The 27,908-nt window shown below is 46.2% G+C and overlaps 1 protein-coding gene across 1 annotated transcript in view; it reads right to left on the reverse strand.

Moving 5' to 3' along the window:
- fras1 (Fraser extracellular matrix complex subunit 1) overlaps positions 1-27,908 on the reverse strand; it is a 115,090-nt gene that overhangs the window by 7,572 nt on the left and 79,610 nt on the right. Inside the window, exons 39-65 of the mRNA XM_084468494.1 lie at positions 24,014-24,176; positions 23,746-23,872; positions 22,746-22,927; positions 21,641-21,797; positions 21,124-21,384; positions 18,882-19,058; positions 17,775-17,894; positions 17,160-17,339; positions 15,473-15,597; positions 15,192-15,332; positions 14,244-14,471; positions 14,006-14,119; positions 12,970-13,120; positions 11,837-11,996; positions 11,156-11,324; positions 10,763-11,009; positions 10,182-10,526; positions 9,179-9,339; positions 8,608-8,755; positions 6,582-6,787; positions 4,671-4,827; positions 4,389-4,589; positions 3,707-3,894; positions 3,025-3,300; positions 2,076-2,308; positions 1,538-1,698; positions 620-834 (exon numbers count right to left, since the gene is read on the reverse strand). Coding sequence (XP_084324620.1) covers positions 620-834; positions 1,538-1,698; positions 2,076-2,308; positions 3,025-3,300; positions 3,707-3,894; positions 4,389-4,589; positions 4,671-4,827; positions 6,582-6,787; positions 8,608-8,755; positions 9,179-9,339; positions 10,182-10,526; positions 10,763-11,009; positions 11,156-11,324; positions 11,837-11,996; positions 12,970-13,120; positions 14,006-14,119; positions 14,244-14,471; positions 15,192-15,332; positions 15,473-15,597; positions 17,160-17,339; positions 17,775-17,894; positions 18,882-19,058; positions 21,124-21,384; positions 21,641-21,797; positions 22,746-22,927; positions 23,746-23,872; positions 24,014-24,176 — 4,993 coding nt within the window. The remainder of the gene's footprint in view (positions 1-619; positions 835-1,537; positions 1,699-2,075; positions 2,309-3,024; positions 3,301-3,706; positions 3,895-4,388; positions 4,590-4,670; positions 4,828-6,581; positions 6,788-8,607; positions 8,756-9,178; positions 9,340-10,181; positions 10,527-10,762; positions 11,010-11,155; positions 11,325-11,836; positions 11,997-12,969; positions 13,121-14,005; positions 14,120-14,243; positions 14,472-15,191; positions 15,333-15,472; positions 15,598-17,159; positions 17,340-17,774; positions 17,895-18,881; positions 19,059-21,123; positions 21,385-21,640; positions 21,798-22,745; positions 22,928-23,745; positions 23,873-24,013; positions 24,177-27,908) is intronic.

Raw genomic sequence — 27,908 nt, forward strand, 5'->3', positions numbered from 1 at the left:
GTAATGTCCCCAATTAATGTAATGCAATTGGCCCGCCGGTTTATCGCATTCCAGCATTAACGCGTTGACGCACGTCTTGGCGTGGTACTGGCGCGTCAACTCCGACAGATCGCCCCCCCCCCCCCCTCTCAAACACAGCTGAATGCCATTAGATGCCTATTGTGTCAGGAGATACATGGTTGACGTTACTGTTTAAAATGCACCATAAAGTATTGGCAAAACCGGTTGTCATTTTTATTTTGAGGCAGCAGGGGGTGCTGTCGGCAGCTGCTGAATGTTACTAGTAAAGTAACATGTAATCTAACTTCGTTACTTTTGAAACCAAGTAATCAGTAAAGTTTTCTTTTTAAAGGAGTAGTCAGTAATCAGTAATCAGTAATCAGATTACTTTTTCAAGGTAACTGTGGTAACTGGTAACTGGTCGTGTGTGGCCTTGTCTTGTCTTTTGTGTATTCTGAAACTTTTTACCGCCTGTCTTGGCCAGGACTCCCTGGGAGAAGAGTTATTGTAACTCAATGGGACCTTTTCCTGGTTAAAGAAAGGTTAAATAAAAATAAATAAAATAAGGTGTGTACAATACATCCTGATCCTTCATGATGTGGTTAAGGTGGAGACTGACCTGGAAGTCGGCGGTGACCGAGCCCCCGCAGACATCAATGAGGGCGGTCATGTCGTAGAAGGCGTCGAAGGTCCAGATGCAGCTCTTCAGGTTGAGGTGTCGGTAAAGCTGGATGGTGCGTGGCTCTCTGACATGCGGGTTGAACTGGTACGGCCGGTCGTACCCCGGGCCCAGGGAGATGCTGTCGTAGGACACGTCCTCAAGGAAACCCGCCTCTAGGATACAGAAACACCACGGCATGATGACGTCAGGGTCTCCTCTGGAATCCCGTTCAGCGGTCTTACCTGTGGAGGCTACGCTGTACATGACATTCACACTGTGTAGGCGGCATGTGGCTCAGGAGGTAGAGCGGGTTGACAGGTAACTGGAAGGTTGCTGGTTCGATCCCCGGCTCCTTCTAGCTGAGTGTCGAGGTATCCCTGAATAAGACGCCTCACCCTAACTGCCCCTAGGACAAGCTGGTTGTCGCCTTGCATGGTTGACACTGCCATCAGTGTGTGAATGTGTGCATGAATGGGTTAGGTAATATTGTAAAGCGCTTTGAGTGGCCACTGGTTAGAAAAACGCTGAATAAATGCAGTCCATTTACCATTTATCATTTGTAGTGCAGTGTAGTGTTTCCTAAAGCTCAGAAGCACATTTCATAAAATTCTAAAATTCTAACACTTGACATGTTGAGGCTCCGCAAGAAGAGTGCACGACTTGTGTGACCTCAATGTTACAGCAAAAGAGACTGTGAATGCCATGACTGCAAGTACTGTACAAGTTTGGAACCACTGGTGAAGGGTCGAAAATAGTGTAGGCTGAGACTGAGGCTTTTACTGTTTCTTTTCCATTTCTTCTCTTGATTGTTGAAGTCCCAACATATGGAAGGAAAAACAAACAGTTGGAACCCTTTCTGTGATAGTGTGTAGTTACCAGAAAGTCCCTGCAGCTCTGTAAGGGTGAGCAGGTTGGAGCAGACGTGCTGCTGGCGATAGATGGACTCGGACAGCAGGAGGTGGAGGTTGTGGAGCGGGAGGGTGGAGATCAGGGGCAGCATGCCGTCCTGGTGGGGGATCTGGACCGAGATATGGATGCTGAGGACGGACACACACAACCACACGACAAAGGGGATTGAGGAGATCTGGGCATCACAATTTGTCCTTAATACATTACAAACTGAACATTTATTATCTGTTTAGCTTATTCTAATCAACTAGTGTTCACTATTGGTTATGTTTCATTCTTCCACTCAAATGTATGTCATGAGTCAGATTGTTTTACTGTCCTTGTGTCACTTTCATGTAAATAACTTTGTATTGCTTTTTTTTTAAAATTGTTTGAAAGTATGAATACTTTCTATGACTATACTATAGGACTGTGACTAAAGGCAAAGTTTAAAGTAATCTAGGCGGCTGTGAGATGTGAGCTCCTCCTGCTCCTCCTGCTCCCCCTCCTCCCACTCCCTGCTCACCGGTTGGGGTGCTCCTTGTGTTTGACGTCCAGGTACTTCAGGGAGGCAATGAAGGACTGGGCCTGAAAGCCTCGTGCGGTTCCCGTGGTAACAGGGGTGTGGCAGATGGCGCCCTCGGTGCCGATGGTGGCGATGTTGCTGCGGAGGGGCGTGCCCAGGTGACCCGCCTTGTCACGAGCCTGGGCCACGCAGCGCACGTGAAACCGCCTGCTGAAGTATATACTGTCCAGCACCTGATGGGGCAAGAGAGAGAGAAAGGGGCGAGGGGAGAGAAAGGGGAAAGGGAACATGGGATTTTCTGGTTGTGGTCGTGTTTTGTGGTTGACACTAAGCTGAAAGGTTCTGGGATCGATCCCCAATAACCAGTCTACTTGGAAGACATCCTCCAAGATGACCACTAACACCTATCTGCTGCTTAAAGACATGGAACTCAGTTGACTGAAGGCCACTGTGTCTAAATCCCTAAATAGTACATAGTACAGCGGGCTTGTCCAGAATACACCCAGCCTCTACAGATCTGTATGGAGAGAGTATAAATAATAACTTATCGAGCAATACTCCAAGGTCATGGTTTCCCTTCTTGATTTTGATTTGTCAAGTTTAAGTTAAACTGCCATAGTTAAGACCTTTCACACCAAGTCCAATTTTTCGGATCCGTAAAAATTTAATGAGATTCTACCAAATATTTAATCAGACCTGAAAAAATGTGCACATGGTGATGAGCACGGGGGGTTTTCATGGCGATTTACCTTGTAGTCAAAACTAGTGTAGGAGTTTTTTCGAGACGTGTTGTCGTAGAGATGTGTTGTCATGGTGATGTACCTTGTGGTTGATGCTAATGTAAGGCGTGTTGTCATGGTGACGTGTCGTCATGGTAATGTACCTTGTGGTTGAAGCGTGTTGTCATGGTGACGTGTTGTCATGGTGATGTGTTGTCATGGTGACGTACCTTGTGGTTGACGCCGGTGTAGGGCGTGCTGTCGGTAACGGTCTCGAAGGGCGAGCGGGCCCCACTGCTGTGGGTGGGCGTGGCCACCTCCCAGGAGAAGTGCACCTGGGTCTGGTTGATGCCTGCCTCCTCGCACCGCCCCCGGGTCACAGAGTACTTTGGGTAGTGGGGGTCGCAGGGGGTCACGCACACCAGGGGGTACCCTGCCGACGGAGCCTTCTTACTGCCCTCCGCCATCACCTCCTCCACCTGGTTGTAGTCCGACAGAGACACCACCTGGAGGGTGGAGGTTTAGTGATTAGATATCGACACAGCACCATAGCAATATGAATACATATCACAGTTAAACTGAACACCAGGGCTGGGATTGGGTTGCAGGGATGAAGCTGGAGGCCGAGTGCCGAGTTGTGCAGCCACTGAAATATGAGTTTGTTAGCAGATACTTTGGCGGCATGTGGGATTCCGATCAGGTAAAAGCTTACGATGGTTAATGTTATTTACCTGTAAAGCAGAGTGATACATGCATACTTAAAAGTCCAAGTGCTGTTATACTCTCTATCAGCACTCATATAGGGCCTCTCAAACCTTTGGTTGGAACTAACTGTTGGTTAATTACTATTTATTAGTTTATTAACTATCGATCAATGAATATTGAATGTTTGTTCCTAAAAGGTCATCTTACGAGAGGTGGGGCCGGGAGGATGAGGCTGCCCGCTGCCTCCTGGTCCAGAATGGTGACGGTTGCCGTGGTGATCTCCCCAAGCACCGCCTCCACAGGGTCATCAGGGCCCAGGACCAATGAGAATGACTCGTGCCATTCCCTGTCCTCGTTGGACAGAATTTCCACTTTGAAAAGGATGTGGTCCATCCCTAAATGCAGAGGAGGAAGAGCCTGTCATTGATAGGCTGACCGATCATTGACCTTGTGATTGATAACCTTGTGGTTGATAAGCTGTATATTTTTATCTGAACAGCATGCTTTAGATGTTATTGATACAGTATTAGTGTGACTGATTACCTCATTATTGTGACATGACTACATTATTATTAGTGAATGATGAATTGGATAAGATTACTTTAGATAACACTTTAATCCCTGAAGGGAGATCCCGCTGTTACAGCTGCCAAAGTGTACAGTGCAGATAACGACAGACCAGGGGAACTGATCACTGAGCTAGTGACTGAACCAGTTATTGTGATGAACACATTATTATGAGTGAGTGATAAAGGAGGAGAACAGACCAGAGGGAACCTTGTTATTATGAACACATTAATATGAGTGAGTGATGAAGGAGGAGAACAGACTGAAGGGGACCTTGTTATTCTGATATGAACACATTACTATGAGTGAGTGATGAACGCACCGGGGGTGAACTTGAGCACGCGGCTCTTGGGGTTGTAGTCCAGTCCGGACTGGGCCGAGCCGTCTCGGGTGCTGCAGCGGATCTTGGAGGTGCGGTCCAGGTCGCCGTGACGATGCACCTTGACGCTGAGCACCTCGACGCCGTCCGGGCCGGGCGGCTCCCGCACCTGGTAGGACACCTGCTGGAACTCAATGGTGGGGGCTGAGGAGGAGACAGGTCAGAGGTCAAAGCAGTCCGGACCCAGAGTGTCACCTGACAGGAGGGGCGGAGCCTGAGACTAACCGTCTTCCTCGTTGGTGATGGTGACAGTGGCCAGGTCCCTCGCCCCCACCATGGCCGTGCTCCAGTGCTCGCTGAGCGGAGAGCCCAGGTGGAGCTGGAAGTCCTCTTCAGGCTCGAACACGGAGTCATCGCTGACACACACCGTGCAGTTCTTTACCTTGGGGGGGGGGCGGGGGGAGGTGGGTGATCAGGTCTGATCTAAACATATATACAGGGCTTGTACATAGTGACGGCTCATAGCAACGATCGCCACCATTTTGGAAGTATAGGAGTATAGGATGGTTATTGGTGGTGACGGTGATTTGGTCATTGTTTAGTAATTCATCTGGACCATATTTGTCATTATGATGTGACATTGATGTGTTTGAAACAAATGCCACAAAAAGTTACATGATGCATTCTGATGTCCAAGCCCTATTACAATGTCATCAGAATTAGGGTTAGAGTGAGGTGCTTGCTCACTGCCTGGACATATTTTCCTTTTTTTGGGAAAAACGTAAAATTCATAATAATAATTTACTTAATGTTGTGGTTGTTATAATTCTGTGTCGATTGTTTGTTTGAACCTTCTTTGCGCCCTTTAAAGATCCCATGGCATGCTACTTTATGAATGCTTTCATATAGCTGTTAGGTGGCCCCTAATACAGTACTTGAAGACGTTTAAGAAATTCAGCCTTGTTGCAGAATTACAGCCACTACGAGCCAGTCCCACGATGAGCTCTCCACAAACGTGCCATTTTTTAAAGGCGGGTCCAGGTGGAGGGTGGGGGTGTGGCCCTGAGCAGCTTGCAGCCACGGTACCATGCGCTCGTGTTTACAGTGGATGTATCGCAATGGTGAGGCGCACATGTTCGCACGTGTTCTGTAAATATTCTAGAACACTCCGGGTGCTCCAGCAGGAGTCCTGGAGCTCTATATCTAAATAATATCATATTATACATAGATATCTATGTCATATAATATATATTATCACGGCCAAAATCTGTGTGCGCCTCCAGACGATATTATGAATCTCAAACGACAGTGTCAGGTTCTCTGACGTCTCTGGTTCTTCCACTTCCACATCAATCTGAAGTAGACTGAACCGTGACATGGAGGAGAAAGGGATTGATGCCCGCGATTGTTGACCGCGATTGTCTCCCGCCGGAGCCCCGCTGCCCGCTGCCGAGGCACCACTGCCTCGGCAGCGGGCAGCGGGCGGTGGTGCCTCGGCACTGCAGCAGGCAGCAGGGCTCCGGCGGGAGACAATGTACATGTACTTCAGGGATTCAAAGCCAAAGTTCCTTTCCCCCTATTCTTTCTCAACCATGGCTGATAACCCCGACTACGAGTCTCGTTGTGGAAATACCAGAGACGTCAGAGAACCCGATGCAGTCTAGTCTTTTCACCAAATGCAAGCTTGCCTTATTGTGTTGGTGTTATGCGCCATAACACCAACAGCAAAATCCAAGCATGTTATCCAAATAACAAAGAACTGTACAACACTTGCATTACAGTGTGTGTATTCACACACACACACACACACACACACATACATGTGGCGCTTGCATGGTCGTGGCTATGGCAGTTTAACTTAAACTTGTCAATCAAAATCAAGAAGTTATTATTTATACTCTCCATTGGCGGGCCGAATTCTCTGGGCGGGCAAAGCAGAGAAAGGGGAGGCAACATGTCCCCGTATGACGACATATGGGGAAAATTCCAAATCAGCGCGTTTGAGCCTTGTTTTTTCAAAGGCAGAGCAGGATACCTAGTGCTCGTTTTACACCGAACGCCATTTCTAGCTACTGGGGGACCATAGGCAGGCTAGGGGAACTCATATTTATGTTAGAAAACCTCATAAAGTGAAATGTTCATGCCATGGGACCTTTGACAGTGTTCCTCTCAGACAGGGGGAGAGGAGAATCTTACCTTCTCTCCTTTCAGGAAGGTGATGCGAGACTCGTCTGCGTTCCTCCTCTCGGTGAAGTCGTCCATGACCAGGGCGCTGAGTGTGCGGGTGAAGCAGCGGACCGAGGAGACGGAGGACAGGTCACCCGTCCGCAGCACAGGGACGTGGAGAATGCCCTCCTTCTCCTTCACCTTGTACACACTCTTCTCAAACTGCATGCTGGGAACTGGAGGCAGATCACATGGCACCAGTGTCAGCCACGCAACAACCTGTTGTGTCTGGGAGTCCCCAGAGAGGTCGTTGGTAGCGGTGGTCGATGGAGTATGGTGCCCGTTTAAAAACTTCTAGAAATTCTTCAATGAAAACTCATCCCAGCCACACTGTGTGCACATGTTTCTACACTATTCTGAATACATACCATCCCGGAAGGTGTGTGTGCATGTGTGTTAGTGTGCATGGTACACACTGTCCTGGACGGTGTGTTTATGTGTGTGTGTGGTACACACTGTCCTGGGCCCCGTTTCCCGAAAGCATCGTTAGCCTACGTGGTTCGTAAAGTTCATCGTACGAGCATCGTACAGTTTTCACACCGTTTCCCGTTACGCATCGTTGCGTAACGAACGTCTTTAAAACCCTCGTCGCTAACGAGGGCTCCATGGGCACTCTTAGAGCGCTAAGAGCATAGTTACTATAGCCTCAGTGGAGTCACCAGCTGGACATTCCATGTATTGGATGTGTTTTATTAAAACACATCCAATACCACGGAATGTCCAGCTGGCGCAATTTCGCAATACCCCAAAAACAGTGGTTACCACCGATATATTACTCATAGACTACTGTTAAATTTAAACAGCAAAGACAGAGACATGTTAGAAGTCAACAAAAATATAACTTGCAGCAATTTAAAATTCCAAAAATAAATGTACCGATCAAACACCACGTCAAAAGGCAACCCTATTACAAGGCATATAATAAAATCAAACGATTCCGTTGCTCGTGTGGGAGGTCGCTTGCGAGCTGTAATTGCTGTCTCCCTCTGATTTTAATTCAACCATCGTGGTTAAAATGTCCTCATATTGATCAATGACAGAAGACATACTGTAGGCTACATGAATCATGCTGAGACCAGCGGGTGTCGGAGAATTTCTGCAGGCGTTTTTTGTTGCGATTGTTTGTCATAAAGCACTGTAGGCGCTTCGGTGAGGCTGTGATGAAGTTCACTATTTATTGGACTGTGTCTAGACAGTTACGAACATCCCTGACCTTAGTGGAGTGCACAAACGCCAAGTCGAGAGCGTGGTTTCTGCAGTGAACTTAGACTGCTTTGGGAAACTGTGCTGCACATACCCCTGCCCAACAATAATATTGCTGGACACGGATATTGCTGTTGCTGGTCTACATTCACATTTAGATAAATGCTATAGTTGTCACACAGACACATTTTTTATTTTTCTAATATGGAATTAGTTCAGGGGGAAAAATGCCGTGAAAAAATGTAGCACGGTTCAGGATTAGGACTGATATAGCATATGTAGGCCTAGGCCTAATCAATTGTGTTTTAATATTTGTAGCATTCATATTAGTCTATTCTTTTCGTAGGCTACTCTGCTGTTGGCCTTGATCGGGAGATATTTATTTGCTGCCACAAAATATAGTTTAATCTTACAACATTCTTGCGTCTCCCCCTCCTACAGAGCCCATTTCAGCACCGTGTCAGTGGACAGCTACAAGCCTATGAACGTCGTAAGAGCAGTGCACAAGCGTTCATGTTGAGAGGAGTTTTGGGAAACGTTGGAAAAAAAATTACGAAGCATCGAAATATCCTTCGTAAGAATGATCGTACGAGCGTGGATCCATCGTTATCAGGAAACGGGGCCCTGGGCGGAGTGTGTGTGTGTGTGTGTGTGTGTGTGTGTGTGTGTGTGTGTGTGTGGTACACACTGTCCTGGAAGGTGTGTGAGGTACACCCTGGACTGTTTGTTTGTTTGTTTGTTTGCTTGTTTGCGCGCGTGCATGCGTGCATGCGTGCGTATGTGTGGTACACACTGTCCTGGAGGGTGTCGGTGATGACAACGTCAGCTTCGTAGGGCTCCAGGAGAACGGCCCCCTGGGGGGAGCTGAGGAAGACCACGAAGGACTCGGGCCCCTCGATGGTGGGGCTCTGGAGGTCATCCATGATGGTCAGACTGCACATCTGGGGACAAGAAGCAGGATAAAGAGCGGCACTGAACGGCCCCCTTCAGGTCCTCGTGAGCTCAGCTCACCCCACCCTGTCATATTATTCACCCATTCATTCTGACATGAATGGGTACCACCGATGACAAGGCATGATAAGGCAACAACTAGCCTGTCAGCAACAGCTGAATGCTCAAATACACCATTCAGTGAGCTCCTCATTCAGAGCAAGCAGAATGTGTGCTACTGTGCTCAATGAGGTGCATTAAGGAGACACAGGGATTGTGACTAGGACCTCAAGAAGTGCCTTGCTCAAAGATCAGCTCATTCCCCAACTGCAGTCGATCAAAGATATTTCATTATATATATTCGTATAGATATCCCAAAATATGACTGGTTGATGGTGTTGATGACTTGGCTACAAGGTGGAGGACTGTCGTACCTCTTGTGTTGTGCCAGGTTTGAACTCCACCTTCTTGGAGCTGGGGATGTAGTCCAGGCCCGGGGTGGCAGAGGGGGGGTCGGTGGGGCGGGTGGCGCACCACACAGACGTCACGGTCGTCAGGTCACTGCCGTGTCGGATCACCGGGATCTCGATGGTACCTGATTTAAAGATCCCATATCATGCTTTTTTAGGGTTAATAATTGCATTTGGGAGTACTACTAGAATAGGGTTACATGCCTGTATGTTAGAAATACCCCTTATTATTCTCACACTGTTCATTTCTGCAAAACCAATTTCAGCGTTGCTATCATGTCGCTTTAAGGTGAGTTTTTCCCGAGTAGCCCAGTCGGCTGTGATTGGTCAGCACGCCCACTCTGTTGTGATTGGTCAAAATCGCATCTGTCGGCAAATTAACACCCCTGAGAAGTTGTAAACATTGCGGGTAGCCAGTAGGCAGGACTTCTTCACTTCGGCCCCGCCCACTGCACAGTTTGACGTCACACTGTTACGGAAATAAAGTTTGAGCGCAAACGAGCTGTTTCACGCAATTATTAGATTTTTCTAGCTTAGCAGACGTAAGACATGTATACATACGTCATATAACAAAGGGAAAAGGGAAAAGTTTAAAAAGCATGATATCTCCCCTTTAAATACCTGCTGTCGTGGAGGTTCACTTCTCGATTCAAGGCTTAACTAGTCTCACTCAAATATAACCAAACTAGAACTACACAAACTCTTCCTATTAGCGGCCTCTAGTGGCGTGAGCTATAGCTACAGCAATAGCGGTATACATTTTCAAATGTTCAAACTGTAACTAAATAACCACACTGTAATTTAACTAAACTACAGCTAACTAAACTAAACTAAACTAAAGTGAAAAAACAACAACGTTATGACTAACGTAACTAAACAAAAGCAAACTAAGTTACTAAACTAAACCAAACAAAACTAAATTCAACCAAAACCAAACCAAACCAAGTTAGCGTCGATGCGTTCCTACCGATGTCTTCACTGAAGGTGAAGGTGGCGTTGCCCAGGGTGACGGTGGAGGCGTCGTTGGGCCCATCGATGACTACCTTGGCCACAGTGACGTCCCCCATGCGGCCGTTATCCGAGGGGTCCGACAGCACCAGCTGGAACTCCTCTGACAGCTCGTACTCCGAGTCATCCACCAGCTGCACGTCGCAGGAGGTCATGGAGACCCCGGGGCCCAGCACCACGCGCTGGTCCCCGCCCTTCCCCCGGCTCTTGTAGTCCGACCCAGAGCCCAGCGAGCGCAGGCTGCTGCCTTGCGCCGTGCGGGACACCGTGTGGCACAGCGCTGACACCGTGCTGGACAGGTCACCTGCCAGTAGGGGACACGATAAGTAGAGCAGTGTCGTGGGCCTCGTTCACCACGTGGTCCTTTACACCCCGAGGCGGGGGGCAGAATCAGGCCGATGATCCTTTGAGTTTCAACAGGGTTAGGAAGAGTAAGAGGAGTAGGAGCAGAGAAAGGAGCAGGGGGAGGAGGAGCAACAGGAGGAAGAGGAAGAGGCGAACCAGGAGCAAGGAGGAGGATGAGGTTGTGAGTGTCCGTACCTTTCCTCTCCACGGGGATGTGGACGAGGCCGGCGCTTTCATTGACGTGGTAGGTCTTCTTGTCGAACTGCAGTGTAGGCTCGTCCTCTGTGTCGTTGATGTTGACCACAGCGCGCATGTCTGCCCCCAGGAGGGCATAGACGGGCATGCTCAGCTCCACCTGGAAGCTCTCTACGCCCTCGAACACCTGGTCATCGTTGATGATGATGGTGCACACCTTTGTGTCCTCACGCTCGTCAAACTGCACCTGGAGTAGGTGTGGTCAACACTGGTTATCTGTGTTCACTGTCGCCAGCGTGCAGCCTCACCGTGCCAGGATAGAACCTCAACGTCCTTTTTCAGTACGTACGCTAGCGCAATGTGTCACAGAACAGTAATTGTTGTTATGGTTACCTGTCCTGCATACTCCACGTAGTCCAGTTGGCCAGGCCTCTGCCCCAGGGAGGAGCTGGAGGTGGCGCTGCCGGGCTCCGTACGACACAGCACGATGGCGTACTGGTTCAGGTTCCCGCTCCGCTTCACCGTCACAGATACGGTGCTCGCCTTCTCGCTGACGTTGTAGCTGTGGAGGAGCATCCCCTGTGGGTTTAACCAGGAGCCTCTCCATTGCATTGACATATAGGAGATTTTGCTGATTCTTTTATCCAAAGCGATTTACCTTATTCATTAACACATTCAGTCAACCACGCAGGGCGATAGCCCTGAGCTGCTGCTACTACATCTACCTCCTTATTCACCCATTCACTCTGACATGAATAGGTACCACCAATGAAAAGTTGGTAAGGCAACAACTAGCTTGTCAACAACAGCTGATTGCTCAAATACACCATGACCCATCGGCAAACCACAACCAAGAATCAGACCAGCAACCCGTCCACCTGCCTGATGACCTGCCCCATCCCATCAGCAGCACATTCAACCATTCATTAACACTTTTAGCCGTTCATACACTCAATACCTCGTAAAATGTTTCCTACGGGGGATTAATAAAGTTGTATCTAATCTAATCTAATGAATTAATAAATTCATACACACATTAACCTTTTCATTCACCACCAGACTGGCCTGACGCACCTCTTGTGCTCGAAGCTGATGAGAGACCACTGGATGTGGAAGACGTTGTCCCGGACCTCGTTGGGCTTGCTGTCCTTCACCAGGAACTTGAAGTGGTCTGAGGTCCCCTGGACGTTCTCCTGGTGCATAACGTAGCGGACTAGACCAAGGTTCACTTCAGCTAGTGAACAACAGAGGGTCACACGTACACATACACGTGATACTTAACATATGTATAATAACATAATATAATAATATAATAGTTTTAATACAACTATTGCAGTTCCCGTTTCAAATGTGCCTGTTCGGAACATGCTGATGGCCTCCGGTATTCCTGCTCGCAGCTTTCGTGAGAAAAGTAAAAGTCAATGGGATGAGTTGTCGAGGTTATGGAAGGACCATCATATATACAGCGACTACACTGGGAGGTAGGGGGCGGCAAAGGAGGACAGAGGTCTGGGATGAGCACTAGGCCTGACCCACTACATAACATAACACTGCATTAAAACACAACTTGGCTGTTTGATACACTGTTTTCTTGCACTGTTTTTATGCACTGTCCCTCATGTAAATATTTACTTGTATAGTATTCTTCTTGTATATTATTTCCCTGCATATATATTTTTTGCATTTTGCATTTTGTACTTTTGCACATTTATACTTGTTTTTAACTCTTATTCTACTTGTAATGTGGTGTCTGCTGCTGCTGGAAGTGGAATTTCCTGAGGGAATCCAATCGAAGGGATTAATAAAGTTCTTATCTATCGATCTATCCATCTATCCTCTAATAATAATTATATTACAGTATTCTTTTAGAATTACACATTCGTATTGAGAGAACTTGTAACTACACTTTTGCGTCACTACATTTCAATGCTGTTTTACTTTTTCTAAAGTAATTATATTAAAATGTCTGTAAAAATAAAAGTGTAATCAAGCAAATCCTTTTGATTCACACTGAATTGAGATACATGTCAATAAAGAGTGGGAAGGCGTTGTTTTATTCGGATTCAGATGTTGGGGTTTGAACCCAGAAGCTTTTGGCTGGGAGTCAAACACTCACCACAAGCGTAGACTATGCTGCTTTATAACAGCTTCCACTAGGGGGTGGTAGCAGGTGTTGGGGTGCCAATGTGAGGGTGGTGATTTGGTACCTTGAGTGAAGGTGGTGATCGGGTTGCCAGGTTTGAGTTTGCTCTCCAGGAATCCATGTTTGGGCCCGGTAGTGACCTCGTAGACCAGCTGACTGTCCTCTGTGTCGGGGTCAAGGGTCAGCAGGGCCTTCTTGGTGATCAGGTTGGTGGCCTGGTGGGGTGGGGGGGGGAGGGTGTTGTTGTTTGTCTTCAAGGTGCAACTCAACAACAAGGCTGTTAAAAACATGGCAACGAGGCTGTACTGAGGTTCTCCAGCCACTAGGGGCATATGTAAAAAACAAAGGTGGCAGAAGAACAACGACCAATAAATGATAAGCTGATGTAAAGTCTGTGCGGCTCCGCCCCCACTCACTCCTCTTGTATAAAAATAACATTTAGTGGCAGTGGTATAGGGCTAGTAGAGGGGTTAACAGAGGGGCAGTAGAGGGGCAGTTGAGGGCTAGTAGAGGGGTTAACAGAGGGGCAGTAGAGGGGCAGTTGAGGGCTAGTAGAGGGTTAACAGAGGGGCAGTAGAGGGGCAGTTGAGGGCTAGTAGAGGGTTAACAGAGGGGCAGTAGAGGGGCAGTTGAGGGCTAGTAGAGGGTTAACAGAGGGTTATTAGAGGGCTAGTAGGAGGCTAGAAGGGGGCTAGTAGGGGGCTAGTAGAGGGCCAGTATAGTGCTAGCAGAGTGCTAGTAGAGTGCTAGTAGGGGGCCAGTAGAGGGTTAGTAAAGAGTCAGTAGTGTGCTAGTAGGGAGCTAGTAGAGGGCTAGTAGGGGGCCAGTAGAGTGCTAGTAGAGGCTCAGTAGAGGGTCAGTAGAGGGCCAGTATAGTGCTAGTAGAGGGCTAGTAGAGTGCTAGTAGAGTGCTAGTAGGGGGCTAGTAGGGGGCCAGTAGAGGGCTAGTAGTGGCTCAGTAGAGGGTCAGTAGAGGGCCAGTATAGTGCTAGTAGAGGGCTAGTAGAGTGCTAGTAGAGTGCTAGTAGGGGGCCAGTAGAGGGCTAGTAGTGTGTTAGTAGAGGGCCGGTTCGGGCCCCTAGGGGCCAGCAGGGCCCTACCTTGTTGTCCATGTACTCCAGCCATTGCAGGCCCAGGTTGGTGACGATGCGCGGCGTCCCGTCGTCCACCGGGAGGATGTCCACCTTAAACTTCTGGGGAGCAGCGGTCACCACCTGTATGGACGTCACATGACAAGATCACATGACACATTATCACATGTCATCCATCACATGGCCTACCAGGGTTCTTCTCTGTAAAGAATGGACCAATGGGGCTGCAGCACACACACGGCCGTACCTCCTTGCCCCCTTCCTCCACCATGAAGAGCAGGTTGGTGCCGTCGGACACAGTGAAGGAGAAGCGGTCCTTCAGCGAATTGGAGCCGTCGTGGTTGTAGCTGATCCGGTTCTGGAACACGTCCTCCATACTGAAGCTACTGGTCCGCCGGTACACCTGGCCGCTCACCGTCCGCTCGATGGAGCCGTGGCGAGGCGGCTGGACCACCGTGAACACTATGGACTCAGCCTGGAGAGAGAGAGAGACATTACACACTATGGACTCAGCCTGGAGAGAGAGAGAGAGAGACATTACACACTATGGACTCAGCCTGGAGAGAGAGAGAGACATTACACACTATGGACTCAGCCTGGAGAGAGAGAGAGACATTACACACTATGGACTCAGCCTGGAGAGAGAGAGAGAGAGACATTACACACTATGGACTCAGCCTGGAGAGAGAGAGACATTACACACTATGGACTCAGCCTGGAGAGAGAGAGAGAGACATTACACACTATGGACTCAGCCTGGAGAGAGAGAGAGACATTACACACTATGGACTCAGCCTGGAGAGAGAGAGAGAGACATTACACTCTATGGACTCAGCCTGGAGAGAGAGAGAGACATTACACACTATGGACTCAGCCTGGAGAGAGAGAGAGAGAGAGAGAGAGAGAGAGAGAGAGAGAGAGAGAGAGAGAGAGAGAGAGAGACATTACACACTATGGACTGGAAAGAGAGAGAGAGAAAGACATTACACACTATGGACTCAGCCTAGAGAGAGAGAGAGAGAGCGAGAGAGAGCGAGAGAGAGAGAGAGAGAGAGAGAGAGAGAGAGAGAGAGAGAGAGACTTTACACACAACAGACTGTGGACAGAGAGAGAGAGAGAGAGCGAGCGAAAGTGAGTGTGGAAGTGAGTGAGTGAGTGAGAGAGAGAGAGAGAGAGATTAGTTAACCATTGTTACCTCAGTGTCAGCATCAGTAGCCTTGAGTTCAAACTCAGTGATGGTTTTCCTGACCCCCTCCTGGACGCGCATGCCAGGGACCTGTAGCCATGGCAACGAGTCATCCACCGGCCTGATGGTGATGAAGAACGTCTGGGCAACCTGGGGTCCGAAACAAAAACACACACATACAAACTCAGAAACACACATGTTTGTTTGTTTGTTTGTTGTCTGTGTCTGTGTGTGTATCTGTGTGTGTGTATATGTGTGTGTGTGTGTGTGTGTGTGTGTGTGTGTGTGACCTCGTTCTGTCCATCCGACACGCTGAAGGTGAACTGGTCGGAGTGTTTCTCTTCTTCACTGGTATGGACATACTGGACACTCCGAGAAACCAGGTCAGACTGGGAGAAACTACTGATACTACTCCCTGTTGGGGGGAGGGGGGGGGGGGGGGGGGAGAGAGAGAGAAGCCGTTTCTCAATTTGCGTTCTCGTCTGTACTTGTGTACTTGCGTTCTCATGAAACGTCATCAGTCGTAGCCCAAGTACTGTTCCAATTCAAGTACGCGTCAAGTCAAGTCAACTGGCCGTTCCACCGAGGATGCATCGGAGGTGACTTTTAAAACTTGTGTGGACCGTTAAATATCCCAGGATGCATTTCGCATTCCCATGTTTTAAAATATTAGTATGTAAGCTATAATAATAGGCTATATATAGGAACATTTTACATATATAACAAAAATGTATTCAATCAAAATATTGACATACTATTTTAAAATTAAAGAGGCTGGGGTTTTGTTTTATATAATTTGTTTATATTGTATAAGTCGCTGATAGAAGAAACCCCTGTGTATAGCTTATACACACGACAAGCATATCTTTTCATTTATATTCATTCAAAATATTAACATACTATTTTAAAATGAAAGAGGCTGGGGTTTAGTTTAATATAATTTGTTTAAATTGTTCAGTAGTATATGCCTACATGAGGCCGTAAAGCACAGTTAACAGAGCTGAGTTGGTGACGTCATCGAGTCCGCTGCTGTTCAAATTGCAGGTGCGTACTCGCGTCCTCGGAAGTCTGTACTTGGAAGTCCGGACTTGCCAAGTACGCACTTCCAAGTCCGCAAGTCCGTAGTTTGCATACTTGGTATTGAGAAACAGAGAGAAGAGAAGGCGCTGGTCACCTGGGTAAGCATGTGTACCTAGCTACTGTGAGCATGTGTACCTGGGTTAGCGTTAGCATGTGTACCTAGCTACTGTTAGCATGTGTACCTGTGTTAGCATTAGCATGTGTACCTAGCTACTATTAGCATGTGTACCTGTGTTAGCATTAGCATGTGTACCTAGCTACTGTTAGCATGTTTATCTGTGTTAGCGTAAGCATGTGTACCTAGCTACTGCTAGCATGTGTACCTGTGTTAGCATTAGCATGTGTACCTAGCTACTGTTAACATGTGTACCTGTGTTAGCATTAGCATGTGTACCTAGCTACTGTTAGCATGTGTACCTATGTTAGCATGTGTACCAGGGTTAGCATTAGCATGTGTACCTAGCTAGTGTTAGCATGGTACCTGGGTTAGAGTTAGCATGTGTACCTAGCTACTGTTAGCATGTGTACCTAGCATGTGTACCTAGCTACTATTAGCATGTGTACCTGTGTTAGCATTAGCATGTGTACCTAGCTACTGTTAGCATGTGTATCTGTGTTAGCGTAAGCATGTGTATCTAGCTACTGTTAGCATGTGTACCTGTGTTAGCATTAGCATGTGTACCTAGCTACTGTTAACATGTGTACCAGGGTTAGCATTAGCATGTGTACCTAGCTACTGTTAGCATGTGTACCAGGGTTAGCATTAGCATGTGTACCTAGCTACTGTTAGCATGTGTACCAGGGTTAGCATTAGCATGTGTACCTAACTACTGTTATCATGTGTACCTGGGTTAGCATTAGCATGTGTACCTAGCTACTGTACTGCATTGTAGCTACCTGGGTTAGCGACATGCTCCAGGTGGCCCAGGTCGGGCTGCTTGGTGATGGTGAACAGCAGCTCGGACGGCTCGCTGTCCTGGTCGCTGGCAGACAGCAGCAGGGTGGTCAGTTTCTTAAGGCTGTTCTCGTCCAGGACCAGACCCTTGTTCACCTCCACCACAGGGGGAAGTCGATCCACTGGGGGGGAGAGAGAAGACGTCTTCAGAACACTGAACAATAACCATTCAGAATGACATCACCAGGAGAGGGGAGAGGAGGGGAGATGGTGGCCAAGGAGAGGAGAGGGGAGAGGAGAAGGGTGGAGAGGAGGGAAGAGAAGGTAGAGAGCAGAGAGAGGAAAGAGAAGATATGAAGTCCTCCGGAAATTTAGTAAATTGCTGGAACTGTGCTTCTAGAAAACGATTGGCCACAAGGTAGCCTGGGATTATAACCAAACACTGAAGAAAGACAATGCATAGAGCGATAGAACAATGAGGGCATTCATGTGAAGAAAGGGATGGGAAGAGGGAGAGAGGCAAAAGGATGGATGGATGGATGCAAGATGGTTGGATGATGGAAGGCCTATAGATGGACGGCCTGTGGTCTGGTAGAGGTGCAGGGAGAAGAACATACCCAGGACACTGATGAAGAATGATTGGTCGATGAGTTTGTTTCCCTCGGGGTCCACCAGGTTGAACTTAAAGGACAGACTTCCTCCCTTCTCCTCCCGGCTGTGGCTGAACTGCAGCCGCCCTGAGAGGAAACAACTCTTAGTACACACACACCACTACCATACCCTATGTTACTGCACCCAGAAGTACTTCAATACCCAACATATGGCACTGCATAGAACCCAGCGTTACTTAAATACCCATCCAGTAGTACTGTATAGAACCCAGCGTTACTTAAATACCCATCCAGTAGTACTGCATAGAACCCAGCGTTACTTAAATACCCATCCAGTAGTACTGCATAGAACATTAGCGGTACTTAAATACCCGTGCAGTAGTACTGCATAGAACCCAGCAGTACTTAAATACCCATCCAGTAGTACTGCATAGAACCCAGCGTTACTTAAATACCCATCCAGTAGTACTGCATAGAACATTAGCGGTACTTAAATACCCGTGCAGTAGTACTGCATAGAACCCAGCAGTACTTAAATACCCATCCAGTAGTACTGCATAGAACATTAGCGGTACTTAAATACCCGTGCAGTAGTACTGCATAGAACCCAGCAGTACTTAAATACCCATCCAGTAGTACTGCATAGAACCCAGCGTTACTTAAATACCCATCCAGTAGTACTGCATAGAACATTAGCGGTACTTAAATACCCGTGCAGTAGTACTGCATAGAACCCAGCAGTACTTAAATACCCATCCAGTAGTACTGCATAGAACCCAGCGGTACTTAAATACCCATCCAGTAGTACTGCATAGAACCCAGCGGTATTTAAATACCCAACCAGTAGTACTGCATAAAACCCAGTGGTACACTACAGAAAGCAAGTACAACAATTCTCTAGCCATATTCATGATGGCTAATCTAAAGCTACAAATCAATATCTCTGTTAGCATATCTATAACTTGTTTGTTTATCAGCACTACCAGACAGAAATAAACAATTCATAGTTAGATCTATATTCATTAAGTGTAAGCAAGCTACAAAGCTACACCTATGCTAGCTACATGTATGTAAGTTATGGACACATGAGCCGACAGGAAGTTATGAACCAACCTTTGTTGACGTCTTCCTGAGTGAAGCTGTGGGCAGGGCCTTTGGCTGACAGCTTCTTCTTGTTGAGCAGGAGGGTCCCAGCGGCGGGGTCAGAGGTCAGGACGTAGGACAGCTTTAGGGGGTCCGAGTCGATGTCAGACCCCTTAAGGTTCTGCTCACTGATCTTAGATGCAGACCCTAAAATATATCACAGATATATCATACACTCTGAAATAAACCGCACTCTCCGCACTCATGGATCAAATGTCCGAAAAGGACAGAGCGGGATCTTTTCCAGCAGTGAACAGAAGCTGCTTGTGGAGGTCTATGAGGAGTACAAGCATATAATAACTGGAACACCATAACCATTAATAAAAACAGGGAGGCTGCCTGGCAAAAAAAATCGCAGATCTGTTGAATGCATAAGTAGTATTAAGCGTAACATAGTTTAATTGAATATTGACCATGTCTTTGTAATCAGGGAGATAGTCTCGAGTTAACGTGTCAGACTTGCACCCGGTTGTCCGGGGTTCAATCCCCATGCAATTAGTAATATTGGAAGGATTACTGGAGAAATCAAAGAACTTTTTATGCCATTTATTTTCCATTTCTTTGAATATTCTTAATTAGGGAATTAATAAAACGAATAAAGGGAATTACAAAATTAAGCCAATGCCAAGAATACTATGTAATACTCTGGACATGAACTCAAGTCACACGTATCACAGGGCAAGGACCATTCACCCAACTGCTGATTCCTGATTTCATTATAATACATAGATTTGTATAAAAATGTGTTGAGAAAATAGCCAAGGTAACAATAGATAGCAATTGATTTAATTATTTTATTTGCATCATTTAATTTTAGACCCTTATGCCGCTTTTCCACCGACAGTACCAGCTCGACTTGACTCGACCCGCCTTTTTTGCGTTTCCATTGGCAAAAAAAGTACCCGGTACCTAGTACCGGGTACTTTTTTTAGTACTACCTCCGTCGAGGTTCCAAGCGAGTGGAGTAGGTACTTTTGTGTGACGTAAACAGGCTGCTGGTAACTGATTGGCCAGCGGCTGTAAATGGGAATAATCACTCAAAGTTAAGTTGTGTCCGGCGTGGTTGGAGTCCACGAACCCGCTCCCGAGGGGGACACTGATCAGCGTTTCGCCGTGTGTGTCCAACCTTGGTGGTTGTGTGTGTCCGGCGTGGTTGTGTGTGACCAGCTTGGTTGTGTGTGTCCGGCGTGGCTGGAGTCCACAGACCCGCTCCCGAGGATCAGCGTTTCGCTGTTTCGTTTTAGTGTCGTTCCTTTCCCAAGCCTTGAGTTTCGCCTCCATCAACGTTACCGTATGACAACAATAGACGCGCAGTCATTGCGCTTTTTATTTTATTTTATTTCCCATCATAACCTTTCCCAGGAATCAGGAAATAGTCTTGATCAGATTCCGATTTCCCGGGAATCGCGTCTCCCGTGATTAAAACCTAATGACGACCCGCCCATGGTGGAGAGGTTCTTTTCTACGACCCGCCCACATTGAAGAGGTACTTTTTTAGATGGAAACGCGATGTGCCTGGAACCAAACTCGAGTCGAGGCGAGTTGAGTCGAGTCGAGCTGATACTGTCGGTGGAAAAGCGACATTAGTGAAAATATACGCTGTTTGTACTTCATATATGTACATTTATGACAAAATTGTGAGGACTAGGCTTGGCGGAACCTTCTGATGGTACACTTGTTACCGACAGATGGACTCTGAAACACAGCTCAAGTTAGCTTGACAGTTAGCCTGCTACTGACCAGGTTAGTTTGGTCAGATAAGTTGCCATGGTTACTTAGCAGAGATTCCCTTAAGTCACGTTAATGGAACGCAACTCTAGCTGAAAGAAGCGAGGCTAAGCGAAATAAGCCCGGCTTTGCGTTTAGCTTGGTTGATGGAATACCCCTCAGGAGTGCATTGGGGGCCATAATTTACATACAGACAGACAGACAGACAGACAGACAGACAGACATACATACATACATACGTACATACATACAGGCAAAACATTTTAAATCAGTGATAGGGTGCTGGCCGGTTAACCATGAGGAGAGTCCAGGCTTCCAGTCCCAGTCACCGCAACACGCTAGAATATATGCTAGATGCTAGAGATATGCTAGAGATGTATAACATGTATACATGTTATGTAATATAATATATATTATATATAATAATAATAATATACATATATATATAGTAACATGTAGGGTTTATGTTGATTCTTCAGCTCACCTGTGGCCAGCTGCAGACCTCTGTTGATGGTCATGCGCGGTCCCTCGTGGCGCTGCACCGTCACGGTGAAGTCCAGGGCATCGCTGAGCGTGTGCACGCCGTCGGTGAGCGTGAACTCCAGCCGGTCACTAGCCCCGCCCCCGTCGGGGATGTAGACCACCAGCATGTCCAGGACGTCCTGGTAGGAGAAGGAGGAGCCCACTGACAGGACATGCCCACTGCTTAGAGGCTGTGAGTAGAACTGACGCCTCCGCAGTTTACCTGTAAGGATATATAGAATTATTAAATAGAATATGATATCACATCACAACACACACATCAGCATGTGTGTGTGTATGTGTGTGTGTGTGTTTATGTGTATATGCGCGTGCATGTGAGTGAGTGAGTGAGTGAGTGAGTGAGTGAGTGAGTGAGTGAGTGAGTGAGTGAGTGTGTGTGTGTGTGTGTGTGTGTGTGTGTGTGTGTGTGTGTGTGTGTATGCGTATGTGTGTGTGTGGTGTGTGTGTGTGTGTGTCACCATGAGCGGGCTTGGTGTCCAGGGTGATCATGAGCTCGTTGAGCGGGGTGTCTGGGTCGCGAACACTCAGCGAGGTGTTGGTGAGCACCACGCCCGAGTTCTCCTCCACCACCACGCTGCTGACTGACACCACCGGAGCACTGGCTTGGCTACCCTGCTGGGAGAGAGGGAATTTATTATCTGAGTTAATCCCTGACTAACTGTTATAATCTGAGATAATCCCTGACTGATATGATCTGAGATAATCCCTGACTGTTATGATCTGAGATAATCCCTGACTGACTGTTATGATCTGAGATAATCCCTGACTGACTGTTATGATCTGAGATAATCCCTGATTGTTGTACTTGTAGATAATCCCTGACTGTTATACTTGTAGATAATCCCTGACTGTTGTGATCTTGAGATAATCCCTGACTACGTAATTGTTATAATCTGGAAACGGAAAACTGGGCTGGTTGTAGTCTTTTCCCTCGGTTCTAGCCCTACTGTTGAGACGGAGAACCAAGGGAAAAGACTACAACCAAACGTAAACAGCCCCCCTTTCCGTTTACGGACAACGAGCAGTGAGTCTTACAAATGCGATAAATGTGCAATAAAACATGAAAGAAACTGTATTTCACTACGATACTACGATAAAACGAACGTTTAGGGTTGTTTTAAGGACATGTTTGATTGCCCGTAGCCAGCCATTCTGAAGCAGTCAGGGCGATTCTAAATGAGCCAAATACCCGAGACAGGACCAATAGTCAAAATGTCGGTGTCAACCACTCTATCTTCCGAGACAAAACAGAAAGGGGGCTCAATGTTCAAAATACCGGAATTGTCCTTTAAAATCGGATATAGTCCCTGACCAATTGTTATAATCTGATAATCCCTGACAATTATAATCAGGGATAATCCCAAACAATTGTTATGATCCAAAATAATCCATGAATAATTGTTTTAATCACTAGTCGACTGTTATAATAAGAGATAACCCTGACAGACTGTTATAATCTGAAATAATCCTAACAGACTGTTATAATGGGAGATAATCCTGACAGACTGATATAATGGGAGATAATCCTGACAGACTGATATAATGGGAGATAATCCTAAATACCTGGATGTCGATCTCTACGTTAAAGGCCTCAGTCTGGTGGTGCCCGTCGCTGACGTAAAGGCTGAAGATGTCCTGCCGAGAGTGGCCCCCTGCCTCCTGGACGTAGAACATGAGGTCAGAAGCCAGGTCTTCCAAGGAGAAGGGGTGGTCAGGAGTGATGACCCTGGAGCCCGCTGCACCTCCTGGTGGAGGGAGGAGGACATAACATGTGTCATATATAGGATATTATATTTTAAATCACGTTTATATTGGACTACAATATGACAAGACAGGGTCATGACTAGGGTCCTAGTATAATCTATAAATTCATAGTAGGTCAAAAACATACATTTGGGTACTACCAATGCAGAGTACCGATACGAGTACCTAATAATACCATTACAGTTTAAAGAGCCAGTGAACCCACAGTTTCAGAGGGATTGTTTGCCATGGTTATGGCCCACAGCAACTTTGTGATACTTTTGTTGCGTATGAGCATTATAATGAGCGATGGTGTATATGAAATGCACCACACCCCGTAGCGATATAGTATAGTACTATAGGTGTCCGGGAAGCCTAACAGGGCTCAACACGTCCACACACACACCGCCCAGACAGAGCTCAACACGTCCACACACACCGCCCAGACAGAGCTCAACACGTCCACACACACTGCCCAGACAGAGCTCAACACGTCCACACACACTGCCCAGACAGAGCTCAACACGTCCACACACACTGCCCAGACAGAGCTCCACACGTCCACACACACCGCCCAGACAGAGCTCAACACGTCCACACACACCGCCCACGTTGAGTAAAGTGGTCTGAGGTGGTTGTATCAGCAAAGTTTGATGAGTATGAGTAGATGAGCACAGTACCCATTCTGGGTACTGGTATCGGTAATGGTGCATCCCTAATAGTAATATATATATCACTAACCCCAACATGTTGATACACAAAACAATCCATTTCAACTATGAACAGACACACACACAAACACACACACACTCAGTCTGACCTTTCCTCTCGATGAAGCCATATTTGGGTGGGGTCACCAGCCAGAGCAGAAGCTCCTTCCTGGATACGTTCAGGTCTGATACAATGATGTGATTGGTGGAGAGCTGGACCCGCCCCCCTTCCTTAACCTGGGATGGTGAAGGAAAAGACACATTAACAAACAAATAATTAACAAATGAATTTACAGCTGATTAAAGAAATAAATTAACAAATAAACCAATTAGGCCATGCTGGGTAAGAGTAAGATAATTGTGAGTGTGTGTGTATACCTCGATGACGCCACGCACTGTAACCTTTGGAGCTGGGATGAGGGTGGAGGTAATGGTGATGGTGCACATCTGGTTGTCGAGGCGATTGTTGTCACCGTCGTAAACAACAAAGTGGAAGATGTCAGTAACCGGCTGGCTGCCCGTCTCCAAGGAAGTGATGTACCTGTAGGCAGGAAGTAGTATGTATATGAAAACAATCTATCCATCTATCTCTCTACCTAGCTAGCATGTCTGTAGGTCTACAGTACCTAACCATCTATCCACCATTACCAGATCCTTAATGTATGAACCGTGGGGCAGTTCTAAAGGAGATCTCTCAACAGTCAGGATGTGAAGTACAGGGTCTGGGTAGGTCAGAGACCCCTTGATTGACACTTGAGAATCACTGAAGCCTCAACAGCGAATGTTGTGGGATCTCTGGGAGAATCTTAACAAAACTATTTGTCACTTGCAATTGTGACAAAAAAAATTGTGACAAGAGCTTACTATGTCCAGTATTCATTATTCAAATTGCAAAACACTTATTCACAAATAGGCTGCAGAAAATATTGTTGTGGTGTTTCCTCTTCTATTGCCATTGAATAGCCGGTTGTTACTGGTGAGGCCTCTTCAATGGGTAACCTAGACCCCCTCTCATGGACGCATCATCAACCGCTGCCCAGACGGGGGTCCACAAATCCACACACACCTCGCATAGTCCCATGGGACCATAGCAACATCAGCCTCTGACCAGTGGAGCAGCGTGGAGACTGTGGGCATTGCAGATACCATCAATCTAGAAATGGGGTCATTAGTATGCCAGTATTTATATTTAATATGATCTCCCCAGTGTCCTTGCACATCCATTATCAGAATATGCTAATGCTGATACCTTTGTCACCTCTACTCTGCTCTAGGATCCTGCAGCACTAATATTTGTCTTGGGGGAAATATGGGGGGACCTAATGGTCTCTTCATCAGTAAAGTTCATTACATTACATTCTGCCGACCAACCACTCTGCTACAAGAACTCTTGAGGAATATGAGGATATTGTTGTACTATAGTTGTTTTAAATCCCCATTTTGCTATACATTTTCAAAAGGCATTCTCTGGCCCATATCTGATAGATATGTTGTTTCTCATTTTCAGGGCTGACCCTAACCCTAACCCTAACCCTTGTTTTTAAGGCATACTGCACTCCCTGCAACAATATCAACCCCAACCATCTGATGAAGGGGAGACAAGGCATGCAGTAGCATGCATTTAACCTATAGAGGGCAATTGAAGTCAAAATTTACTACATCTAATCCTACATTTTTTGCATTTCAGTCAAGATTTGGACCAGGATCAATCTATGTCACCAGTGGTTAACATAGAGGCATAGGTAGGCGGCCGCTTGGGACCCCCATAGTAAGGGGGCCCCCAACCAACCTCAAAAAAAAAAAAAAATTAAGTAGACAAACAGAGACGAAGCAAGACGAGTATAAACACGAAAACAAAATAAATGGTTAGGAAAAGGCTTAGGAAATAAAGTTACCCAAGCTGCTCAAATAAAAGAAAAAAGCGAAAAGATGCCGATAATTATTTGGCAACGCTGCCAAAGATTACACACTTTTTTACGGCTACTGTTGGGGATACAGACAGGAACAACAACGTCCAAAGCGTTGAACATACAGCAGCAGCAGCTAGCTGTGAAGTGAGCGCTAGGTGAAGACCTGTGAGACAACGTCAATAAGTAGGGTTCTGTGTTAGAAGCGTGTGATGTGGAGAACAATCTATCCTCTCTCTTTCTTTTTTTTTAAAAATATATATACAGTATAGGTTTGTTTGAAATGTTCAATCTCAAGTGCGATGCCAATTGCAACCTCACACATACAAAGTCAATTATTTCTCTTGGCAATATTTGCTAAGTATATGGCTGTTTGTGATGTTTTGCTAAGTATATGACTGTTTGTAGGGGTTTACCCTAACTACTTGTCTTGCTGTTATATTGATATTGATTTGATCTTAAAAAAAAGAATAAACAGTGCTGGTTTTCCTGGCATTTTGGCAAAGACAGATGTTATCTGTAACCTTATTCTCTGTTGGGTTCCATCGTGACTATTAGTTTGTGTAGTGCTACACTTTGTGTGTTCTCTGCTTTCCATCTTCATTTTGGAGTAAAGAAGTGTATGCAGGGTTTAAAGGGGAGTATTTTTTTTTTTGCAGATTAGCTTTAACTGCCTATCCAGTCGGTACATTTTTTTTCGCCATTCTCTTTTAAAGATCGGATTAGGTGGGCCCCATACATATCTTCGCCTTGGGCCCCAAATTTGCTAAATCCGCCGCTGCATGTCACCCATGACATCAAATGTCATCTAAAACAAGTTGTTCAAGGGTTTGGTCTTCCTTTAAATGGCAACTGTCACACATTGCCCATTTTCTAATATAAGAGAGTAACAGAGAGGATTCTGACCAGTGGCGGCTGCTGGTCTCTCAAAGAGGGGAAGCTCATTTTCGGCCTATATCATATAAATTGTCAATTTATGTATATGTAAATTATGCTCTCTGTTCCTTTTAAAGGAAATGCTCTGTCAAACCAACTAGCTGTCTTTTCCACTGACTTGACCAGTGTCCTCTCAATGGCCAGCAGCTGCTTAAATGGCCATGGCCCATTGTGTTACAGGTGTAGGACCACTTTAAACAGGAGCAGCTCCTTTATACACCTGCAGATGTAGCTTCAATTGTTGCCACTATGAGAACAGTTTGTAAAGCTGAGGCATTGCACTGTCCAACTCCATGTCTTTAAGGAACACCAAGAAATCATACAGCTTAAACTTGAACAAGGAAATGAGGGAATTATGTTAAACTGAAACAAGGAATTGTGTGTATAAGTGTATGAAATGTACAATGAAAATTGTCTAGCAATTATCAAGCAAATATCAAGAAATAGGTTGCCGTTTGTTTTTTTCTGATACCTGTGGAGAGCAACGTATGGAGCGACACGCCAATGGCTGCGCCAAACTTGATACTGTTACATGATTGGCCATGATTGGCCATCATCTCGTCTCGTGTGTGTATTTCATAACAAAAACAGCGCGATGTGAGAAACGAAAGATGAGTACCGCAACGAGTGAGGAAATTGTAAATAATATATATGAAGATAGTTCTTCTCAGATCACAGGCGCCGCGGCCAGCATTGGTTCATGACAGTACTGGACATAGCTCCATGTCCCATTTCCCCCTTTGATGGCATTATCATTATTCTGTTTAATGTAGGCATTTTCGTTATAACATGGATAGCAAGCATAACAACAAAATCACTAATAGGCGCTAATCGCTAGTTAGCGAACATGATAACTAGCGATCTTTACAACATGGATGATGGTTCATGACAGTACTGGACATATTTCCATGTCCCAACAACAATGACATCCATATGTTCCATGTTCTAGGTTGAAGATAAGCTTTAATCCACCTACCAAGTAATGCAATAGTGATCTCATGATCTCATCTCTTATGTTTACATTTAACACTGCAAATGTTTTTAGAACACTTTTTTGTAGCACATGTTTTTGAGCACTTTATAATTGATAATTGTTAAGTTAGCATAAGTTAACATAAGTCAGACTTATGTTTATATTTATTTGAGTTTTCCATGGTTGTGTTGACATTCCTTTTCCCTGTCTGTCTACAATCAGGGGAAGGTTAAGTTTAAAATAAAACTGTTTACGTTTATATTTTTCTCCTGGTCCTTTAAAAAAAATTGTTATCAATAATTATTGATATCGACCGATATGAAACACTTATATCGTGATAGTTTTCAGCCATATCGCCCAGCCCTAACTGAGGACTAAAGACTAAGCTCCCGCGACGTTTTATAGTTTAAAATCGCTGTCAATCAAACGGCAACTCAGTCTTTCGCAGACCCTCCAA

The sequence above is a fragment of the Micromesistius poutassou genome (genome assembly GCF_964030765.1).
Source record: "Micromesistius poutassou genome assembly, chromosome: 5".
Lineage (NCBI taxonomy): Eukaryota > Metazoa > Chordata > Actinopteri > Gadiformes > Gadidae > Micromesistius > Micromesistius poutassou.